This window comes from Danio rerio, chromosome 2, assembly GCF_052040795.2.
Source record: "Danio rerio strain M-AB ecotype USA chromosome 2, GRCz13ab, whole genome shotgun sequence".
Classification (NCBI taxonomy): domain Eukaryota; kingdom Metazoa; phylum Chordata; class Actinopteri; order Cypriniformes; family Danionidae; genus Danio; species Danio rerio.
In genome coordinates this window covers 11,980,172-12,005,166 of record NC_141022.1, presented here as the reverse complement: position 1 = coordinate 12,005,166, position 24,995 = coordinate 11,980,172, and the positions used below count along the sequence as shown (strand labels likewise).

The window sequence follows — 24,995 nt, the reverse complement described above, 5'->3', positions numbered from 1 at the left end:
GGATTGTGATGTAACTCTGTAACCAATTAGTGCTCAGCTGCGCGTGTAGCTCCACCTTTTGATATCCTTTCTTGTGTTTGGTACCCTTTCGAAAGGATGTCGAAAAAGTGGTACGGTTCGGTTCGGTACGTTTTTTGACAGTGGAAACAGTCATAAAAGCGTACCAACTGAACCGTACCGTACCACTCAGTGGAAATGAGCCATAAGGGTCCACACATTTTGGGGCCCCCAGTGACATTATCAGGGGCCCACGACCCGAACCCCCTCCTCCACTCCTCACTTTCGTCCGGCAACCACCACCGCGATATTCATTTGTCAAAGGGCACCTGGCTTGTTGCTATTGTATCCCCATGTTTTTTTTTTTTTTTTAGTAAGATTGTAGTAACCTGTAGGGATCTGAAATGTTCCATACTGAAAAAACTGCTTAAACCAGCCTAGGCTGGTTGGCTGGTTTTAGCTGGTTGACCAGCCTGGTCTTAGCTGGTCAGGCTGTGAAAATGGCCAAAACCCCTCTAAAACCAGGTTGGTCAACAAGCTAAAACTAGTCAACCAACCCAGGCTGGTTTAGGCTGTTATTTTCACCAGGGTTGAGTTAAGAATATAATGAAGAGCCATAATTTTAGAACACATGTGATTTGTGGAGTCATAGCAAAGTTTGACAGATTGAAAGGTTTTCATTTAGATATCTTTTAGGGCCTGACTGTACGACTTGATGCAGGTTTAAATCATTTGGGCACACAAAAGTATAAAGTTTGTAACTTTAACAAACATTCTTTTTGTTAAACCCTTAACAAACAATTAATTGCATTCATTTTACAATAAAGACTATACAGTGTTACTTTCATTTTAATTGTCTTTCTGCAACCTAAATCCTGTTAGACAACCAGAAAACCATAAAAACTTTTTATTTAAAATTCTATGAATATCACAATATATATTGCAGAAAAACAAAATATCGCAATGTTAGTTTTTTCCAATATTGTGCAGCCTTAAAAAACATGTTTTTTAGTGGACTATGGTGACCACAATGTAAGCATGGTTTTGCTATTACTAACCGTAGAATAATGGTATTTGTAGTACAACTATAGTTATAAAAAAACAATTCAAAAGTCAGTGCACCAAAACTTTATAGTGGTATATTTATTACTAGATGGTTTGCAAACTTGCTAGAAAGTTGTAGGATGTTTCTAGTAATTTACTAGGTGGTAGTCCCTTATTGTGGGTGGTTGTACATTGTTAGCTTTTTCTGTGGTGTTATGGGTTATTTGTATAAAATTATATTTAGTTGCTAGCGTGTTATAGGTAGTTGTCAGTGCATTTTACTGGCTGTTTCTAATACTTGGGGTTTCCCTTCTAGTGGTTGAAAAGGCGTTGATGGTTGGATCCTCAGGTGTTGTGGTAGGTGCTAGACAGAGCATTAAATGCTGTTTGCTTGCCTATTGCTAGTATATTGGTAGTTTGTACTTACCAGTGTTTTACTCATTTTTATTTTTTTATTGCTTTAGCTTAATATTAACGGTTACTGGTTAGAAAGTGGTTTCAGTGGTTTCAGTGGTCTCCCAACATGGTCATATTTGATTTTTAGCTGATCAGGCACACCTAAAATCAAGCTGAATGCCAACTTGTGTAATTTGGCCAGGCTGACAGGACAGCTGCTTCCAGTTTAAACCAGTTAAGCTTATGCTGGTTTTAGCTGCAATTTCCTAGCTAGAAGTCTTTGTGTAATTTCTAGCATTGCTCACTTGTTGGTGGATGTTTTGGGTTGTCCTAGGATTGATAAGTGGTTACTAGATGGTTCCCAGCTTGTAGTTAGGAGGCTTTTCAAATGGTGGAGATGTTTGCTAACATTGCTATTTGGATCCTGGAATTAAATAGTGCTTATTGGAATTGTAATCCCTGTTTACTAGATCCGTTATGTTAATAGATTGCTACAGTATGAATGTTGCAGGTGGTTTCTAGCATATTTAGGGGATTAACTGAAGCCATGACTGCTAGGACATTAGTTAGTTGCCAAATATTTGACACCAGTGAATAAATACTTAAGGATAGTGAACGAAACAAACCAATCCCTTTGTGACAAAAAATATAGTAACGGCAAATATGCCTGAAATTAGTTAAACAGCATGATTAAGTGTTATATGAAATTGGTTGGCAGTGAGCAACACATTTAGGCAGAGAGTGAGCTCAGTGTTTAGTAGAGCACTGACCCACCTGCTGCTATTGATAATGAGCTCTAATCGGCTTATGCGTTTGAAATCTCTCCTGCCCTTCCGTATCTATTTACAGAGGAGGTGCGCTTAAGGTTTTACGTTTGAGGGTGGCGAGATTGACCTCAATCAAACCTGGTTTAGTGTAACCTTGGCATGAAAATCTGGGCCTATATAATGTCTGGATTGTGCCTCGTTTTCAGGTGCAAGTTAAGGGTAATTACATCCATAATGGTTCTTGTACCTTTCTAAAGCCTTCACTCGGGTCAGTCCTCAAGGCCTTGTTTACTGCTAGATATATTAAACTCAAGGATATTTTCGGTGAGCACAGTTATTTATGACAAACATATTTTGCTAATGTTTGTGTGTAGCTGCTATGCAGGAGGAGAAAGTGAAAATCGACAAAAGACTCCAAGGACTTCTCTGCTGTGAAGAGATTTTTGCTCCTCACTACCCTTCTAAATTTAAGGCAGGGTCAGTGGGTCACAGGCAGCATTGTGAAACCATGCTATCCTCCCTTGACATTTTGACTTGCTGCCCGTGGTTACATCAATCAGACCTTGACTGGCAAACTGTGAATCAAGACTCTTAACTAGGCTGAGATGCAAAAAAATTTGCTACAACTTTGTTGCAGTCGTGTTTTGCATCTACTCTTTCACTGTTTAGTAGTTACATGAACTGTGTAATAAACAGAATTGGGCACATTACTTCTCACAAATAGTAAATGAGTAACTTAATTATAAAAGTAACTTATTTCCAGGGAAAGTAACAACCCAGGCTCATTCTGAAAATATAGTCCCATGGATGTTTTTGGAGGCTGCGAAATATGTCCTGGGAGGTACATATTTGTGCAGTTTCTGTTTTCGCGAATCCTGCTCACGATGTTCTCGCGCTAACCCACAAGAGGCCGCTGAGTGACCGGCCAATCGGCCGACCCACCCTCCTCCTCCTTCTCTAAACTCAAGCAGTTTTACCGATTGACCTGCCCCCCACTTACTTCCCTAAACCCAACCAACAATTTACAAAAAAAAAAGAAAAGCCCTCGTCTGATTTTTACCACGTTTTCGGATTTGACCACATTCTCAGCCTGTTATTCACTTTAGTTTTTGGATTCTGTTTTTGTCTTACCTGATTTCTGGAACCGCTCTTCCCTGGACTCGAACCCGGTTGTCGTTGTGGTCAGCTCCTTTCTGCATCTCAAGTCCGCCGACCTACACAACAAGCCAACTGGACAAACTGGTTGCGGCTGGAAAACCCTCCTCACGGAGATAAGCAGTCAGCTTAAAAGCGCTAAAGGGAACGGCATCACAACGCCCCATAGCGTTCGCTTAAAAAATTTAAATGCAGGTCTCCAGAAACGTCCACAGGACTACGTTTTCAGAATGAACCTGGGTTGGAAAGTAATTGTTGCGTTACTTAAAAAAAATTGTCAAATGGCTATAAAATACATATAAAACATTGTACACTAATCTACATAATTTTAATGTTGTTGTGAGACAACATGAGAGACAACCATCAAATTCAACATATCATTATAAATATTATATAGTTGCACAATAAAACCCAATAGATGGCTTAGAACTTTAAATATTTATCGCAAAGACTACAACTCCTAAGACTTATACCTAGTCATTTTGTGTTGACATGTGACGACGTGAGGCGCCTCATTAGCTTAAAATTACTTGTCACTGATGCACACTGAGACACACTTTTTTCCTGAGCATAAGTTGCTCGAAACATAAACATTCTTGCCTTTCACCTCAAGGAAAGAATGTAGTGCTTATATTTCTAGTTTGCGAATGCTACCTGTGAACTTGTTGGATTTGCCATCGTTCTGACTCCTGGTCGTGGATGGGTGCCACTGACTGTGCGTGTGCTTGAACACTCGCACTACTCTGCCTCTGATTTCTCTATCTAACTCCCAGGGAAAGAGAGATCATATGGCTGACAGAGACGCTGCTCGCATGAAAACCGCTTCTGTGTTCTCAATTATAGTAACGCACATTTTATTGTGAGTAACGGCAACATCTTGTAATGAGGAAAACAGCAATTAATTTGATTACTCATTACTAAAATACCAACATAGGCTCATTCTGAAAACGTAGCCCTATATACGTTTCTGGAGATTGCAATTTATGTAGCCAGAGATTTGTATGGCTGCATTTCATTTTTAAAATTAACGCTAGGGGTGTTATGACAGCGTTCCACAAGCTGACGCTTACCTCCATATGAACGGCTTTCCCGCTGTTACCAGTTTGTCCAGTAGCAATGGGGTATTTAGTCCAGTGAATAATGGTTTCAGAAAGCGGGTAAGACAAAAATAGAATCTAAAAATTAATAATTGGGTGAGAATGTGGTAAAATCTAAAAACGTGATAAAAAGCAGATGAGGGCTTTTCTTTTTCTGGATTGCTTTGGAAACTTGTGAATTGCTTTGTTGGTTGGGTTTAGGGAAGTAGATGGGCGGGTCAATCAATACAATTGGTTGGGTTTAGGAAAGGAAGAGGGTGCGTCAGTCAGTCATTTAGTCAGTCAAACAGTCAATCGACAGTGGCCTCTGACAGCTTAGCTCCTTGGACATATTTTGCGGTCTCCAGAAATGTATATATCATTTTCAGAATGAGCCAGGTTTGGATAAAAGTATCGCTTTTAATAACATTGTTTATTTATAGCTGTTTTTTTACAGGAGTACCGTTCCTAAATCTATCTCTGAATCTAATCTTAATCATATATTACATGCTTGTATTGATATATATAATCCAGTAGTCTCGTAGATTTGTTAAATTTTAAAGGATTTTTTTCAATTTTAGGAAAATTCACTCCCTGTTTACTCCCTCTTAAGGAGTTATAAACCTTAATGAGTTAGCTTTTTCAGTTGTATACAAAAGAGAATATTCTAAAAAATTATATTTTTTGATCATTGAAATAATTAGTTATAGGCTTTCAATATTTTCCATTATAACTGAACAAGAGTACACATTCGGTGTAATTGGGGACTGAAAAGTTAACTGAGTTACTTAATTATAAAAGTAACTAATTTCCAGGGAAAGTAACTATTGCGTTACTTTAAAAAATTGGCATTGTGGCTATAAAATAAAATATAAAACATTGTACACTAATCTACATCATTTTAATGTTGGACAATGTGAGAGACACTGAAAAGACGTTGAAAAGCAATTCATCACTCTCAGGAAATCTGTCCAATCACTAAAGATGCAGTCACAGCTTCCATGCCTCCAAACACAAGGTGACAATAAATATTCCTCAATTTCTATTTAAATGAAAGAAAAAAAATTCAACACATTTCTAAACAAAATAGTTTTAATTATTAATTTTTAATAACTTATATCTTTGATCTTTGCCATGATGACAGCACATAATATTTCACTAGATATTTTTAGAGATACTATTCAGATTAAAGTGAAGTTTAAAGGCTTAACTAGGTTAATTAGATTAACTTGGCAAGTTAGGGTTATTAGGCAAGTCTGTCACAATTACCAGCGATCATAACTCCATAGATCGCTGGATCTCACTCACCATAACGGAAACTACAATTCCGCCATTTCTGGACTATATATTCATACATGCACTACGCCCAGACACACATGCTTCCTCATCTACACTGATTACACTCACACCACCTGAGGATTGTCAGAGACTGATTGCACACACTATTTAAGCTACACACTCACTCATTCAGTTTGCCGAGTCTTGTTAACTGTAATATTAAAACTACAACGCTATTTCCTTGACTTGTTTCTCCGTGTTTTGACCTTAGCCTAGTTTATCCTTGTCCTTGTTTGCTGCCTGCCATCTAAACTCTTGCCTGTTATTCGACTACGATTCTGGACTGTCTCCATATACCTGTTTGCACCTGTATTGACCATTGGTTGCATGACCACTGATTAATTGGATCCTACCTCAGTTGTTTGTGTCACTCCCCGTGGTTACAAAGTCATTGTATCATGATGGTTTGTTGCGTAGACAATTGAAACAAATGTTGCTCAAGGGGGCTGATATTTTTGTCCTTAAAATGGTTTTGAAAAAATTAAAAACTGATTTTCTTTTTCTAGCCGAATGAAAACAAACAAGACTTTCTCTAGAAGAAAGAAATAGAAAATACTCTGCGTGAAACATCACTTGACAAATACTTGAAAAAGAACAAGTATTGCACAAGATGGCCCTTAACTGTATATGTATAGCATATTGTACTAATTGAATACTTTCCTGTGTGTTGTAATGAAAGATGCTCCGCGAGCTTGAACTCCCACTTTCAAAAAGTTCTACCTTTCAACCTCTGTGGTGCCCTTACAGAAATTACCCAGACACAGCTGTCTACTCCAAAGAATCATTTTCATCAAACCCTTTGAGAGGCAAGCAGCGCAATTTGTAAGCGGTGAACGAATTAGACATTGGTAATTACTTTCTGCTTTCAGCACTGCAATTTTCTTACTGCCAGCCCATATTCAGCACCAACTTATGAGAAGCAAATATTACTTTTATGAACGCTGAGGAAGGTCTTTCAGTATATCCAGATATGCAGTCTGCTTACTAAGAGTATCTGACAGTTCTGCAATAAACACAGACGAGAAAGACAATATCAGAGATTAGATTTTCAGTGTGGAATGTTTGAAAGCTGGATATGTTTTATATCCAGAATAAACAAACAAAAAAGACAGTCTCCAGTTTTTCATAATGACTGGAATCATAAAAGCAATGCATTGTAAACAATTAAAAAGCCTCCATGAATATGATTAAATATGAGCAGAATAATAAGCTGATGCATAGTCTGTCAGAGTGATTAAAGTAGTGAAATGTGATCTGATATAAATTGTAAAGCTGTGGAAGTGCTATGTAAGGAGAAAAGTGATCATAGGACACATTATGATTTCTGACTGCTTTTTTCACTTTATTTTATGCTACTATTCATGGGTGCGTTACCGAAAACCATTGGTAACCACCTAAGGTCGCAAGTTCCGTCTTTACAAACATAGTAAATTGATTTTAAGTTTGCCAAATTTGTTGTTCCAATGAACATTTGCAAACTGTGTCGCAAACTTGTGCACTTGCAACTACACCTCTGGAGCTGTAGTTAGAAACATAGTTCTGTCATATGAAAATGTAAGATTTTTAACCCCACCCATAAACCCAACCATCATTGGGGATTAGCAAATCATACTAAATTGTATGAATGAGATTGTTTAAATTATTACAGATTGTACTAAATCAATGTTATGAATTGCTGCGAGAGAGCGTCGGATCCTCCAACGTGATTTAACTTGCTGATAAAACAATGTATTATGTCTTCACACAGACAGCTATCTGTTATATGAACCCATCGTTATGTGTGTTTCTTTCTATTTTCTTGCTTTCTGCTAATCTTCGTTCAGCCTACTGTATCTCTAGGTGTAGCAGGAACACTTTTAGCTTAGCTTAGCATCAGTTATTTTATTGGATTAGACCATTATCATCTTGCTCAAAACTAGTGCTAGTTCAGTTTTTTTTTTTTTTTTGAGATGTCTAATTTTACAGTTTGACACATGCAAACATCTGCAGAAAGGCTTTAACAAACAGGCCCATGTCATACACAGTAGGCTACATTTCTTAATAAAAAAATTTTTTTCACAAGCTTTGAAGCAATGACAGTAAAAAAAAAACAGCTTTGGAGCCGTAACATAAATTCCGCTTGGCTGTGTTCAAAATGACATCAATGTTTTTAAAGTGCACTGCAAAGGGAGCGCAATTGTAAACATAAAGATCGCTAAAACTGAACTGTAAAAATACTTAAAAAGCAAAATAAACCTAAGAGTAATGACTTTAATGCTTTTTTTAATAATTCCAGTTTAAATGTTAGAATATTCTAAATGAACAGAGCATAGGTTGGATAATTGGGAATAGAACACAGCAGGAACTCATAAGAATTAGCCACTAAACTCACAAAATGTAAAATTGTACGTTTCCTTGTGAGATCAGGTTGGAGGATTGGCACATAAGCGCGGAAAAAATGTGTACCTGCAGAAGACATTGTTCAGTCTGAAATGTGTGAGTGAGTGAGTGAGTGAGTAAGTGAGTGAGTGAGTGAGTGAGTGATGAGTGAGTGATGAGTGAGTGAGTGAGTGAGTGATGAGTGAGTGAGTGAGTGAGTGAGTGAGTGAGTGAGTGAGTGAGTGAGTGAGTCAGTGAGTCAGTGAGTTAGTGAGTGAGTTAGTTGAGTGTGTGTGTGTGTGTGGGGATGTTCTCTTTCTAATGGATGAGTATAGTCTGGATATCCCATTCATATCCTATGGCGGTTACTTTTGACTGGGAACACCACAGGTGTAACAAGGTTGATTAAATCAGTCAATGATAAAAAATAAAAATAAAAAAAATTCAATGAAAGATGTGATCATCACTTTTATATGTTCAAATGAATAGTGTGGAGGATATCATAAGGCCTTGAGGCAACCAGATGTAAAACACAATATTTCTGAGTGATTTAAGTTGTAAATGGGTCAGATTTGACCCGAACACAACAGAAAGGTTAATATAGAAAATGAGTGCATGTTTTTACCAATATTGGACTTTTTTAATGCGTGTGCGCGTTTAATATAATTTGCACAAAGAAAATATGGGACTCTTCTTTAAAGGTGCAGTAGGTGATCTGCCAAAATGCTAACCGCTTGGCATATTATCTTTGGACGGCGGGCAGGGACTGTGATTCAAAGCCACACCTCCTGAAATCGCGAGCACGCGCACCTCGTCACGTCAACAAACAACCCACTAGTTCATGTTATTCGCCAGTTAGTGTTTGGCCGGCAGCGTGCAGGAATTACATGTATTACTAAGCCATACCAACATGCTATTTCAGAGCGAATATTTAAAGTAGAGTAGCTTGGTAAACAGTATAGGAAGGCTGTCATTGTTCAAAAATGAACCAATGTGAGTATAAAAGTAACTTCAGCTCAGTAAGTATGCAAAAGTATCTACAATATTTATTCAGGATTTTCAAAAGTTTCAATTTAGCATTTGATTTTTCTCGGTCTGGGATTGTCACGCACGAATGGCGGATCTGCGTGAACTGTATCGCAAAAGGCCGAATCTACATTTGCTGACAGACATTTTGAGCTGCTTATCGGAATTATGGGAGATGTCGGCCCGACAATTTTTAATTGTATGAAAATTTTTTAGTTTTATGCCTTATCCAGATTATAAAAATACATATAAATACATTTAGATCATTTATTTTAATCAGTACTATTGAACTGTGAAGAGAATTTCAACCAGCACAACAAAAATGTTTCTGAAGACAATCCCCTACTGCACCCTTAAAGAAGTAGTTACTCCACCCCATTTAGAGCATCATTATGGGCGTTTTACGTTATAACTAACGTGGTTCAAATGATGGATCTGCAGCAGAGAAACTACGGTTTTAGGAAACACTCGTCACTAAATCGTTCTTTTCCCAAACGATGCATCATACTATGATAGTTTAGCCACGAGTTACATCGTTGTTTGGGAAACGCACCCCAGGTCTATAGCCAAGGGGGGTTTGGTTCAAAAGACACACTCCTCTCTAACAAAGGTCCAGAATTTGTCCCATTAATAATCTGATTTGTCTTATTTTGACTGCTATTCAATTAGAAATTGTGAAAATAACCCATAAATCACTGTTGGCTGTCACTTTGTCGTAACTTCAGCTAATAATTTTTCAATGCAAACAATTTTTTATTAATTGTTTTTCATAAGTCCAATATTTAGCTGTCCAAGAAAACACACAAGCTGACATAAGTGAAGTCATTTTTCACTATTGACCTACAGTATTGTTTTTCAATAGAGAAAACATTTTACAATTTTACAACTTTTCATCTAAATCTTTTGACCAAATGTTCAAGCATAAAAGTTCAACATATCATTATAAATATTTTCGTTACTATAGTTGCACAATAAAACAGAATAGATGGTCTGGAACTTTAAGTATTTGTAGCACAGACACCAACTCACAAGACTTATAGCCACTACTTTTGTGGCGGCATGTGACGACATGAGGCGCCTAATTAGATTACAAAAGGACTACTCTGCCCAGGGGCGTCGCTAGACCCCATTTCGCCAGTGCCCATATAAATGCTTTGAGATAGGATTTACTTTATATGCAAGTGTATGTATTAAGAGTGGTAATCTCACGTTATTCACTATGTGCAACTGAACCAATGCTGATGAAAGAAATGTAGTTTAATCAAAAAGCAAACTGATCATGTGCAAAAAAAACAACAACACCCACACGCCTCACGCACCTCTTCTGCTTGATGCTGATGTGCTGCTCTGCTCCTGGTGAAAGTCCCGGTTGTGAACATGCATGTGAAACCGCCGATTTAGTATTTTATGTGAGGGTGTCAGTGTTGCTAGTCGACAAAACAAAATGCAAATAATATGATGGGGATCTAATTTATACTAAGCATGGCTCCTGATAGATTTTTTGTATGAAGCAAAAAGGAGGGATGATGAGTCACGGAGGAAAGACTTAATAAACCTAATTCTCGGCCAAAAGTCGAGTAAGACCACACACAACAGATAATTCTATAAACATCTTTTTTTTGCAATCTCTTGAATCGTCTATAGAATTTTATTCTAACGAAACTAATATTCATGCAAAAGAGTTCTTAAATTATGTTAGCTTCACTCCATATCTGTCTTTAGATTGTTTTCCAGTTACATTAATTTCTGTTATTTATTTAGAATACTAATTGTATAATAACAATAACACTGATATTTATTTATAATTATACTTAATTTCATTTATTCATTTTTTAGTCCCTTTATTAATCTGGGGTCGCCACAGAAGAATGAACCGCCAACTTATCCAGCTCATGTTTTTTTTTAAGTAGCGGATGCCCTTCAAGCCGCAACCCATCTCTGGGAAACATCCACACACACTCATTCACATTCATTCACTAGGGACAATTTAGCCTACCCAATTCACCTATACTGCATGTCTTTGGACTCTTGAGGGAAACCGGAGCATCAGGAGGAAACCCATGCGAACGCAGAGAAAATATGCAAACTCCACACAGAAACGCAAACTAATCCAGCCGAGGCTCGAACCAGCGACCTTCTTGCTGTGATATATATATATATATATATAGACATAAATAAACAATTATTTAAACAAACCCAACTTGTTCAAGCTCCTGCTGTGGAAGTGCTGTGAAATGATCATAGGACACTTTATGATCTCTGACTGTTTTTTATTCACTGAAAGGCCATTAAATATCAGACAGAGGGGGGGTTTATTCAGTTTCAGGAGTTTTATTTGAACAGTTAATTCACTTTAATTTTCTTGTCCTAAAAATGAATAATTCAGTATTGGGTAATGGAGAGTTATTATTCACAATCATACTAGAAGGATTTTGCCATATTTTGTCATATTGATGCTGTTTATTGTGCATGGTGTAATACGTTACAATAAATTCTCATTCGTAAAAATTAGTAAATCCACATAACAAACTAGCAGTTATAACTGCTTTTAATACATGTAATGAATAATTAATGGTGGACTGTTGAATTATTAGAAGCAAGGTGGTAATGCCACAACAGTGTTAAGCTGATTTGCGGGTGCATTATTTTATATTATTTAAAGATCCTAGTCTATTATTCCAGCAAAAACAGACAAAATTGTGTCTAAAGTTAAAAACTGAAATTCTGTCATCATTTACTTACCTTTTACTTGTCACAAAGAAGACATTAAGAAAATTTTTAGTTTTTCTTACTATTAAGGTCAGTGGTTACAGGTTCAGTTTTCTTCTAAATAGTTTCCTTTGTGTTCAAGAGATGAAAGAAACAAAGTTTTGAAACCACTTACATAAGGGTAATTAAACAGTGAGTGAATTTTCATTTTTGGGTGAATAATCTCTTTAATCCTAACATCTTATACAATTAGGGCTGAATTTATTCATAACCGTGACAAATTCTGACTTAAAATTACTTTGATTCAATTTTATTTATTTTTTTAGCAGACATGACACATGGCTTCTCAAAAAATTATTAAGACAATGTACAAGAGGCGGGGCGAGTCAGTGGCGCAGTAGGTAGTGCTGTTGCCTCACAGCAAGAAGGTCGCTGTGTTGCTGGTTCGAACCTAAGCTTAGTTGGCATTTCTTTGTGGAGTTTGCATGTTCTCCCTGCCTTCGCGTGGGTTTCCTCCGGGTGCTCCGGTTTCCCCCACAGTCCAAAGACATGCGGTACAAGAGGCATCATTGTGGGAGAAAAATTACTCTGCTTTTATATACATTTGAACAAAAGCTTTAAATAATTTGTCAGCCGTTGTGAATGATTTGGGGCATCTAAAGCACAATCCTATCGGTGTATAGTTAAAAAAAAAAAAAAGTATTTTTGTATACATGACAGAAATCAAACCTTTTTTTGTACTAATAGACTTATCTCACTGAGTGTTAAATAACTATCGCAGGGTCTGACCAAGAAGTTGTCTAATATATCCATTCATTTATTTTCTTTATGGCTTAGTCCCTTTATTAATCTGGGGTCACCACAGCGGAATGAACCAATTTATCCAGCATATGTTTTTACGCAGCGGATGCCCTTCCAGCTGCAACCCATCTCTGGGAAACATCAATACAAACTCATTCACACTCATACACTATGCACAATTCACTGATACCATATGTCTTTGGATTTGTGGGGGAAACCGGAGTAACCGGTGAAAACCCATGCAAACGCAGGGTGAACTCCACACAGAAATGCCAACTGACCCAGCCGAGGCTCGAACCAGCAACCTACTTGCTGTGAGGCGACAGCACTACCTACTGAGCCATTGCATCGAAGTTATCTAGTACAAATCTAATTCTTCTGAGGCATTTATCAAACAGCAAAGCTTAAACGAAACAACATTTAGTCCTTTCTCACATATTTAAATGACTTCTTCAAGTGGACTAATGTAGAGAATATTAAAGAAGGTTATAGGGGGCAATTTCAGATACAGCCCAGGACAAGAGAGCACTATAGACCCAAACCTGCATTGAGAATGTGCGGCTCAATTTTACCCAAGAGCCTTGACAGTTCCAATTCAATTTATGCCTCCTAAAATAAAGCGTCTTCTAAAAATGTAACCTTAACTCACTTACACATAACTTCAATAAACTGTAAGCATTAAAAAAACTACAGAATATATGGTGTATTCACACAAAGTAGTTCTATAGTGCCAACCAAAGTATTTTATCATTTCTTTACATGATTTTGATTCAACCATTGAGGCGGTTGACATGATTAACAAAGCACTTTGTCTGGGTCTCTTTATTTCTCTTGTTATATTCTTGTACAGTTGCTCCTCTTTATTCTGCAAGCATGTCACTCTGTCGACCTTGTCAAAGATTTGCATGTGCGACACTATCTCTAGAGTATATTAGATGTGCGGCAGCAGTAGATGTGACCTTGCTGCTCTCAATGATATCAGCTCACATTTAAAAGATGTTGCTAAAACTAGCAGCCTATCGACTGATTTGGTCGATATTCTGTCTATGGAATTGTATTCGTAAGAGATAATATCCAATCAGCCAGTCAACATGTGGTCATCTGTTTTATTAAGTTCTCTATCATGCAGATCTATCATTAATATTTCTTACCTTTGAATGTTTTTAATTTATATTAACACAACATATTCTGAAAACTGCAATGAATTTGTAAACATTCCTCATTCATTAATCACAAAATAAAGCTTTTTTGTCCAAACAGAAAATTTGAGTTAAAAGTTATAGCAGGATTCTGAGGGTTATGAAAAAAATCGAAATACTATGAATATTGCCATTAAAAGTGTCCAAATTAAGTTCTTAGACATGTATATTACTTATCAAAAGTTATATCTTAAGTAGGACATTTACAAATTCTCTTTATGGAACATAATCGTTATTTAATGTTTGAATGATTTTTGGCTTAAAAGAAAAAGTTTTTCACCTATAAAATATACTGTCGGCCATTGCCACAAATACCCATTCAACATAAGACTGGTTTTGTGGTCCAGGGTTACATTTAATTCATGAGTTTATGCGAAATTCAACACAGCCCTTAATATCTATTATATCTTTTGTTGTCGTTTGTTTTGCAGAGGCTGTACGGATGTGCTGTGCTGTGTGCTCTTCGTCATTGTCATCCTTGGCTACATTGCACTGGGCACTGTTGGTGAGTACTGCATCCTGCATATATGAGGAACAAGCTGTTATCATTTCATTTTATTGAGAAACAAACAGCATGGGACAGTCTTAGTGGTATATGGTAATGAAATATTACCATTACTTCACAACCGTACTTAAGTACATTTTTAAAGTATCTCTATTTCATCAATGTAAACTAAATATTGTACTTATTCAGTTACATGTCATAACTGTTTATACATGTAAAAAGGGCCTCACTTTATATTAAGTGGTACCAGGTACTTAAATCAAAATAAAAGTACATTGTACTTGTGTTCATATTGTATTGCACACTTATGAAGCTATTGAGGTAGGATACGAATATGGGTTAGGGGCAATTTTGGTGGAATGAGTAGGTGTAATGTGTATACTTCCTGACAAAAGTCTTGTTGCCTATCCAAGTTTTGGGAACAACAAATAATAACTTGAATTATAGTTGATCAGTTGGTATCAAAAGTGGCTTATATGACAGGAAAAGGCTTCTAGATTATGCTTATTTTACCAAAATAAAATATGATCATGTATTTAATTATGAATTATTTAATGATTTTTAATTATTTAATTAGGACATTAAGGTCTGACTTTGCTTAGACATAAGCCTTGTCACTTAAATAATGTACAGTACAGAATATAAAGTCATGAAGCAGTGGAAAAAGAAATAATGAATAATGAGTGTATGACTCTAATGAGATTGGAGGACTGCATCCATACATCTCTGCAATGACTCAAATAACTTATTAATAAAGTCATCTGGAATGCCAAAGAAAGTGTTCTTGCAGGACTCCCAGAGTTCATCAAGATTCTTTGGATTCATCTTCAATGTCTCCTTCTTCACCTTACCCAGGCATGTTCTTGTTCATGTCTGGTGACTGGGCTAGCTAATCCTGGAGCACCTTGACCTTCTTTGGTTTCAGGAATTTTGATGTGGAGACTGAAGTATGAGAATGGGTGCTATCCTGCTGAAGAATGTGCCCTCTCATGTGGTTTGTTATGTAATGGGCAGCACAAATGTCTTGAAACTTCAGGCTGGTTATGTTGGCATCCACTCTGCAGATCTCTCACATGCCCCTATACTGAATTTAAACCCCAAACCATGATTTTTCCTTCACCAAACTTGACTGGTTTCTGTGAGAGTCTTTGGTCCATGCGGGTTCCAGTAGGTCTTCTGCAGTATTTGTGATGATTGGGATGCAGTTCAACAGATGATTCATCCGAAAAATCTAGCTTCTGCCACTTTTCTAAATGATAAGCTAAAAGTCAAGTCATTATTTGTTGCTCTTACAACTGGGATCGATGACAAGACTTTTGTCAGGTAGTTTAGGTCAACAGTGTAATTATAAATGTAATTACAGAAATTAATTACAGATGTTATTAAAATTACAAAAACATAATAAAAAATAAAGTTCAGTTATAAAAACATGCATGTACGTAAAATGCATTGTACCAAATGATTAATTTAAATGTATGAGCATGGTAGTTAATGCCATTTAATATATAACAGGAAGTTTATTTTGAATTGGAAAAATTGTTACCTGATCAGAGACAAAAAGCATTGTCTGATTTATAAACACACTAAATCCTGTCAGTTAACCTGTTAACACTATATACTTTTAAATCTGTTCTCAAATTGAAATGGTTAAGAGAGAGTCGACAGCCAACAAATGAATTATTCAAATTATCAGGTCAGAGCAGGTCTTCAGTAAACAAACAGCTCACTAAATTTGCAAACCAATAGGTTCAAAGAATAGTTCACCCGAAAGGAAATTTACTCTCCAACATTTGGTTAACATTTAATAGTGGATTTCTTCTGTTGAATCCAAAAGAAGATATTTTGTCAACATAGGCTCAGTCTGAAAATGTAGCCCTATATACGTTTCTGGAGACCGCGAAATATGTAGCCAGAAGTACGTACGGCTGCATTTCATCTTTAAAATGAACGCTACGAGGCGGTATGATGCCATTGCTTTTCACGCTTCTCGGCTGACCTCTTATCTCCGTGTGGACAGCTTTTTACCGCTGTTAACAGTTTGTTCAGTTAGCTCAACATGTACGTCGGCAGACTTGAGATGCAGAGAGGAGCTGACAATGATGACAGGGTTCGAGTCTGGTGAAAAACGGTTTCAGAAAGCCAGTAAGACAAAAATGGAATCCATAAAATAAACAAGTAAATAACAGGGTGAGAATATGGTAAAATCTGAAAACATGGTAAAAATCAGGCGAGGGCTTTTCTTTTTCTGGATTGCTTTTTAAAAGTGTTGGTTGGGTTTAAGGAAGTGGGTGGGCGAGTCAATCGGTGCTTTTTAAAACACTATTGGTTGTGTTTAGGGAAGGAAGAGGGCAGGTCAGTTAATTGGTCAGTCAGTCATTCAGTCAGTCCGTCAGTGAGTCGACAGTGGCTTCTAGTGGATTTATGTGAGAAGAGCAGGCGTGAATGCCACTCACGAGATAAATTTGAGATCTGAAACAGCATACACAGCGGCCTCTGGTGGATTCACAAAAAAAAAAAAAAAACATACTTTAGCTTCTGGGACATATTTGCCGCTCTCCAAAAAATGTATATAGTGGTACGTTTTCAGATTGAGCCTGGATTGTATTTTGAAGAATGCTGGAAATGCATGTTTCTGGGACTCATCAGCGTCCCTTTTAATTCAATCATTCATTCATTTTCTTTTTGACTTAGTCCCTTTTTTAAGTCGCCAGAGCGGAATGAACCGCCAACTTATCCAGCACATGTTTTACGCAGTGGATGCTCTTTCAGTTGCAACCCATCTCTGGGAAACATCCATACGCACTCATACACACTTATACACTACGGACAATTTAGCCTACCCAATTCATCTGGGGCCTCATGTACGAAGACTTGCGTGGAAATCTTACTAAAACATTGCGAACGCACAAAACTGTAAATGTGCGTACGCAGAAAAAAATTCAGATGTATGAAACACTGCGTACGCCAAATCTCACGCATATTCTTTTGTACATACGAATGAACGTGAAACTGAGCGCAACATGCACGAGCACAAAACCCCTCCCTGCCTCCTCCCCCATATGAATATGCAAATAACTCTACTTTGGCAAAACCCAACGAAAAAGCAATGGCAAAAGCAAGCAAAAAGAGAAACTTTGAACAGAATGTGAATTGTAGGTGCTCCTTTCGGAGGTAGACCGGAGAAAAGCGGTGTTATTTGCAAGTTTGTTCTCCAGAATTAACAACAAAAGAAAAAAAATGAGTGGGAGAGTTTAGCTGATTTAGTTACAACAGTTGGGTCTGAACATCGCACTGAGTGAATTAGAAAAGAAATAGTGTGGTTTATAGGGGTAAAATATTGCAGTACGCTTAACAGTCTCAGTGGCGCAGCTCGTAAGATGCACATCAACATGTATTGACACGTTCGAGCATGAACTCGGTTCGAATCCAGCGTCTGTTAAACTCTTTTTTTTTTCTTTCCCCGCTACATATCAGATTTTGCCAACTATTTATCACGAGAAAGACAAGTAGGAATCATTAATAAGTTTGTGCATCATATTTTATTTGCACATTAATTGAATGGAAATGTTTCTGATTCACGTATGCAAATTCATCTTCAGATAGTGTCTTTATAGCAATGTGCGTGCAGTAGATAGCTCAGATTACATTGGGAAAACAGGCGACCGCTGCAAATTGCGCTTTAATGTTTAGCTGGTCAACTGTATGGTATGGAAACCTTGTATACCTGCTAGATGAACCCGTCTCATACAGCTGCCATTGCAAGGCTCAAAGACACTTTGTAGAGTGCAATTTAACACAACTGCCTCTAGGAGTCGCCAATGGAAATAAAACAGACACGCACAAAAAATGTGCGTACGCCAACCATAAAGCTGGCGTGGAGCTGCGCACATTCCCACGTTCAGTTCATTGTTAGTAAATCCAAACGTGAGCGATTCTGAGCGTGAAACCTGGCGTACGCAAAGTTTTTGTGCGTACGCAGCGTTAATACATGAGGCCCCTATACCGCATGTCTTTGGACTGTGGGAAAAACTGGTGCACATGGAGAAAAGCCAAGCAAACGCAGGGATAACATGCAAACTCCACACAGAAATGCCAACTGACCCAGCCAGGGCTCGAACCAGCGACATTCTTGCTGTAAGGCGACAGCACTATTTACTGCGCCACTGTGTCACACCATTGTAATTATACATTTTAAAAAATATTGTTGAAGTCAATGTGTGACAGCTATTAGCATTTTTTAAAATATCCTCTTTGATGTTTCTTAGAAAGAATATGAAACAAGTGAAGGGTGAGTATATGATGACAGGATACCTTTAAAAATGGGACATCCTCTCAGCCTGAATGCTTATGGCTCATGGCGGTAAATGTAATGTCATTTTTTATTTAGTCGTGTTCAATTTGTGTAAATTTTCACCATTGAACAGGAACACCACAAGCGGCGAGTAAATGTGTTTCATGAGCTTATTTAGCATCTATCGTTCATTGTCAATAATCACTTCTGTTCTTTTCTAGAAAACATAACTGGTGTTGATTTATGACATTTTCAACTTGGCTCACCAAGCATTATATATAGTTTGAGGAAACTACTTTGAAACTCTTCACTATAAACTATTACAAAAACTAGCCTGCGGATAGTGTGCTGTTTTTAGAGCTGTGCTTACACAGAACCTGTACTCAAGCTGCTTTGTTAGCAATATGATTAATTTTAACAAAACTGTAGTTATTTAGATGCTTATGAGTCTTACGGCTTGCATTATTCCAGGGAAAGACTGCAACAGAAATTACTGTTAGGTGGTGAATGACCGCAGGGAATAAAAAAGTTTGTTACATTCAGAATGGTTAATAAAGCAAACACCCATGGTCAAATGCTGCAAAAGATAAGCTTTATTTACAGAACTCAAAAAGGAAGCACAACGCATGGGGTATTCATTTCAGAAGAGAGGGCTGAATCAAAACTCTGCAGGACTGCTTTCCCCTGACATAGAACAATATTGCTAATGAGAAAATTAAAATAAAATGGACAGAGAGAAAAGAAACAAAACAAAACAAAACGTATTGTGGGCCAGCAACAGAATCTTATATCTTTAAATGTAACATGTAGCAATTATCATTTCATATAATTCTCAAGACAGCTACATAATGCTGGCATTTATCAATGTATCTCATGATATAACTAATTCACTGCAGTACAGTACAGTACAGACAAAGAAAGACGCCAACAGACCCTTTTGTCAGATCTATGTGTTACCCGTGTCTGTTGGCATCTTTCAGAACTTGATTTCATTGACTGAACATGATGAATTGATGATTGTTGAATTTTAGAATGTCTAAGTAATGTGTGGCAATTTGGTTATTGTCTATATCAGGGATTTTTAACCTTTTAGGACACATGCCCTCCAAGTTTGGCTAATTTCACTAAATTTTTTTCTTTCCATTTGATGTGCGTTATTAAATTCCATTAAAGGGCACCTATGGTAAAAAAAAAAATATGCTTTTCAAGCTGTTTGGACAGACATATGTTTAGGTGTAGATATAAACACACATAGTCTAGACCTGTAATCGGGCCATAAAAATTAGGCCTGATAGGGCCCGAGCCCGACAGAATTCGGCCCGAGCCCGACAGGTACATTTTGATTGACAGCTTTGTAAAGCCCGAACCTGTTTATGGCCCAACATTATTCAAATGTGCACATGCACACAGCTCTTTTGCCTTATTTCATGAATGAGTCATTTATACGTGTTTTAACATTATTTATTCATGACAAACATAGGGGATAGGCCACTTTGGAGATGGAAAAAAGATATAAAATAAGTCCTCTGCAACATCGTAGCATTTCAGCACTTTAAATAGGCCTATGTACACACACTTAGCTTTAAAATTGGCCAACACACCAATAAAAAGAAGTATTTCTTAGCAAATTAAATTAAAATAAATTATAAATTGTGACGGGTATTTGATAACGAAATTAAGATAAAGGCTCTGCAGGATTTGTTTTGGCACTTTTCATCACAATCTGGCCTTTATGGCGACGGTGAAGCTGAATATTAAAAGAATAATGCCAACATTAGCCTGTATATGTCTACGTTATGATTTAATGATTTAATTAATATTTATTTATAATTTAAAAACCAAGCCTCATCAAGATTAGGCTACGTGTTTTTGTGGAGGAACATCATTGAATCCACTGTAAATGGCTTTAGTTCAGTCCTGCGCTCAGGATGGTGCGTCCAGCAGCGCCGAACACCCTTTCACTGCTGCTGCTACAGGCCGAGATGCATAGATCTGATCTGGCTAATTTTGCACGTTTTGGGTAGGATTGTTTGTTCATCTTTTACCAGCCGAGAACATCCATTTCATTTTCCATGACAATTAAAATGTAGCGAGTGAACTCATCATTTTCCCTGTCAGCTTTCTGTACATATTGCTGTGTAGCGCTCTACCGTAATATGCAGTGTATGAGCAACCCCAAAAATAGCTTGGCAGCTAGAATGACTGTTTTTTTTCTGAACTGGTGGCTAGCCTCACCGCAGTCAAAATTAGCTCTTTTTGACTTCTCCGTCATCATTTGTTTCACCTTTGTAGGGATGGATTTTAATGCTGTAACAAACGATTTGATTACTTTCTCGCGCTAATCCAAATGCATCACATGCATTTACTGCGCAAGCCAAGCCCGGCCCGACCCGACCCCATCTAAAATGATTGAAATTATGTTATTTATTTATTATTATTTATGTTATGTTATGCTATTTATTATTATAAAATGAATGAAATTAAACCTGAACCCGTCGGGTCCCATCAGGTTCAGTCAAAGATCTTCAGCTCTAACCCAGTCCTTATTATTTTCAATTTAACAACATAAAAACGGTGGACCAATTGGAGCAGTTTTCAGACTGACCGCAACTTGACGTAGGAGTGCGGTCCCCCCACCCACCGAATTGATTGACAGCTGCGTATTAACATGTCCTGGTAGTCAAGTGTATAATCATACCCAGGGCCGGAGCAAGCTGAACTGCTGCTCTAAGCAGAGGACGATCACGCCGCCCTCAACCCCAATGTAAAAACATAAGTGACCGGTTATGAAAATGAAGTGAGGTGTCGCGGACCTTTATTCTGCCGCCCTATGCGTGGATAGGTGAGGACATGCGGGTGCTGAGGGAGGGAGAGAGGTGTCGCCGACGTTGCTCTCTCTATTCTGCCGCCCTATGCACGGAAATAACTGAGGACGCGCGGGTGTCACAGACCTCTATTCTGCCGCCATATGCGCGGATACAACTGAGGACGCGCGGGTGCTGAGGGAGAGAGGGAGGTATCGCTGACGCTGCCCTCTCTATTCTGTCGCCTATATGCGAATATATCTGAGGACGCGAGTGGTGACTATGACTATTCTCTGTATACCAATAGAGATGGTTGTGCGTGAAAATCCCAGTAGATTTGTTTAAATAAATCCCAGTAGTTTCTGAAACACTCAGACCAGCCCGTCTTACACCAAGAACCATGCCCTGTTCAATGTCACTTAAATCCCCTTTCTTCCCCATTCTGATGCTTGGTTTGGGCTGCAGCAGATTGTCTTGACCATGTCTACATGCCTAATTGCATTGAGCTGCTGCCATGTGATTGGCTGATTAGAAATTTGTGTTAACAAGCAGTTTGACAGGTGTACCTAATAAAGTGGCCGGTAATTGTATAAATATTATTTAATTTGTTGTATTGTTGTTCTTGCTACTGCTTTGCAAACTATAAACCTGCACTTCGGCTAGCAGTTAGTTTATTCCCAAATCTTAATGAAGGTAGAACTGCTGGTAGACATTTAATTTAATTACCTTCTTACAGTGATTAAAAAAAAGTGTTCCGCAGGGCCATAAATCAACACGAGAACCTTTGATCAAACCAGGCATCTTCCTCTAATTTTGAGTTCTCAAGAGAGAAACAGGCTTTAACAAGAACCCCATAGACTGCAGATGAATCAACATCCAACATATAAAGATGCTAAAGTGGGTGTTCGGTACATGAAAGACCGGGAAAGAGATAGAAAGAGAGGGAGAGAGAGACCGTATCTATTTCTGAGGAATATTTTGGAGAATGAAGAGCAAAGCCTGCGCGTTCCTTGTCAGCTTCTCTGATGTAAGATCGTACATGAATATTTTATGATGCTCAACTCCACCAGGAGCTCCTCCACAGTTCTTCCCTCCACTTCAAAGCGTGGCTAAAGTTAACGCTAATGCTAATGCTACTCTCTGCGCTTCTTACGGTGAAGCCGCTGATGCAAGAAGCATTGCCACAGGGATAGCTTTGTTCTGTTAGCATATATATGGTTTGTTTCAAGGACAAAAAGACCTTGGGCCGAGTTTGAAATTTTGCTCATATCAAAAGGTTTTGCTTCTCATTCATATTAGCACGCAGCGATCATCCTGGGAGATTTAGTGATATCAAGCATGGGACTGTTCGCAGTACTGATGGCCTTGCTGACACATTCATGCCCTCACGTCACGTCTGAAGTGCATGCGTGATAAGCAAGGCCTCACACAGATGGGCAGTAGTTTCACAGCGTGATGTTCCCGCTGGAGGAGGAAATGAGAGGCACTTTGAAGGCTTGCTGTAGATGTAGGGCGCAGATCCACCAGAGATGAGATAAGTACAGCAGCGTGACTACTTTTCACTGAGACCATACTGTTCTTCTGAGCATCATGGTGATGTGGCTGATGTCTGGATATGACTAATAACTCCCATCGAAACAACTCAAAAAAACCTAGTGATGTTCAGCAGTCATTATTTTATCTTGTTTATATACAGTGTTGGGGAGGTTACTTTGGAAACGTAGCAGATTACAGATTACAAATTACCCTATTTAAAATGTAATAAGTAGTGTACCTTTTTGATTACTTTGTAAAAGTAAAGTTTCTGATTACATCTGATTACTTTCTGATTGCTTTTAAATTTCTAATGTATATTTTCAACTAAATCATTTTCAAGCATTTATACCAATCAGATGTGACCCTACAGTAACACTCTGTTACCTTCCATTACTTAAATTAAGATTATACAAATTTAATTTTAAAGTACAGCCTCCACAAAACCAGACCTTATAACAAAAAAGTTTACTGTTGTTACAAAATCTAAATTTTAGTTAGTTGTGCAGTGGATTTTGTGGCATTTGCAAAAAAATAAAAAATAAAATAACATAAATACATAAAATCTATTTTTGCAATTTTTTATTTTAAAATCAAAGCACTCTAAATCCAAGTCAATCAAATCTTAGTGAGCAATAAAACTGTCAATGAAACATGTGAGGCATAATTGTTTAGTTTAGTTATTTACAGTAAACAATATGCTGTTCCAAATGGAAACAAATTATAGTATATAAAAGGAAAAACAAAAAATCCAATGAAACCAGGTATTACTTTAGTAATTTAGTATCGTAAATACTATAGTAATTTATAGTAAAGGGAAACACTTAGTAATAAGCATTATATTGTGTATATATATATTTACAACTGTTCCTTAATGAATTACACTACATAATGTAGTATCAATAGTACCTATTATGAACTAACAATAATTACCATAGTATACTTTAGAAAAAAAAAAAATATATATATATATATATATATGTGTGTGTGTGTGTGTGTGTGTGTGTGTGTGTGTGTGTGTGTGTGTGTGTGTGTGTGTGTGTGAGTGTGTATAGCCCTCCTTTAATTGATTTTTTTTGTAATATTTCCCAAATTATGTCTATCAAAGCAAGGAAATTTTCACAGTATGTCCGATAATATTTTTTCTTCTGGAGAAAGTCTTATTTGTTTTATTTTGGCAAAAACAAAAGCAGTTATTAATTTTTTAACCACAATTTAAGGACAAAATTATAAGCCCCTTTAAGCTAATTTTTTTTTTGATAGTCTACAGAACAAACCATCGTTATACCATAACTTGCCTAATTACCTAATTACCCTAACTTGTCTAGTTAACCTAATTAAACAAGTTAAGCCTTTAATTGTCACTTTAAGCTGTATATAAGTGTCTTGAAAAATATCTAATAAAGTATTATTCATGGTCATCATGGCAAAGATAAAATAAATAAGTTATTAGAATGAGTTATTAAAACTATTATGTTTAGAAATGTATTGAAAAAAATGTTCTCCCTGTTAAACAGAAATTGGGTAAAATAATGATATTGGGCTAATAATTCTGACTTCAACTGTATATATATATATATATATATATATATATATATATATATATATATATATATATATATATATATATATATATATATATATATAGCCCTCTTCCTCAGTCATCTTTCTATCAAGCAAATTTCTTGTGTTAGCCTAATTGGTTGGCGACGTCACTGACCAGAGTGAGAAATGGCATTACCGCACCAAAAAGTTTGTTGTCAACCACTCTAAAACTGGAAGAAGAAGAAATCACCATTCTCGCCGTCATATGGATATGTCGGATGTGAATGTCGGCGCTGTCAATTATTGATCTCCGCGATCAGTAAATGTAGCTTGTGTGGGCGCTACTGCACTACTTCACTAATAAAATAGCTTTACTACTGAAAAGCTTTTTGATTTATAAAGTAGCGTCACTACTTGAAGCTCTCAAACAGTTTGTAATAGCCTAATGCTT

At 37.2% G+C, this 24,995-nt stretch overlaps 1 protein-coding gene across 4 annotated transcripts in view; it reads left to right on the top strand.

Annotated features, from left to right (window-relative positions):
• Positions 1-24,995, top strand: part of slc44a5a (solute carrier family 44 member 5a) — a 252,938-nt gene that overhangs the window by 168,535 nt on the left and 59,408 nt on the right. For 2 of the 4 annotated variants that reach the window (XM_087239869.1, NM_001423791.1), the window contains 1 exon segment: positions 14,298-14,371. In XM_087239869.1, coding sequence (XP_087095995.1) covers positions 14,298-14,371 — 74 coding nt within the window. 4 annotated transcript variants of the gene reach the window in all.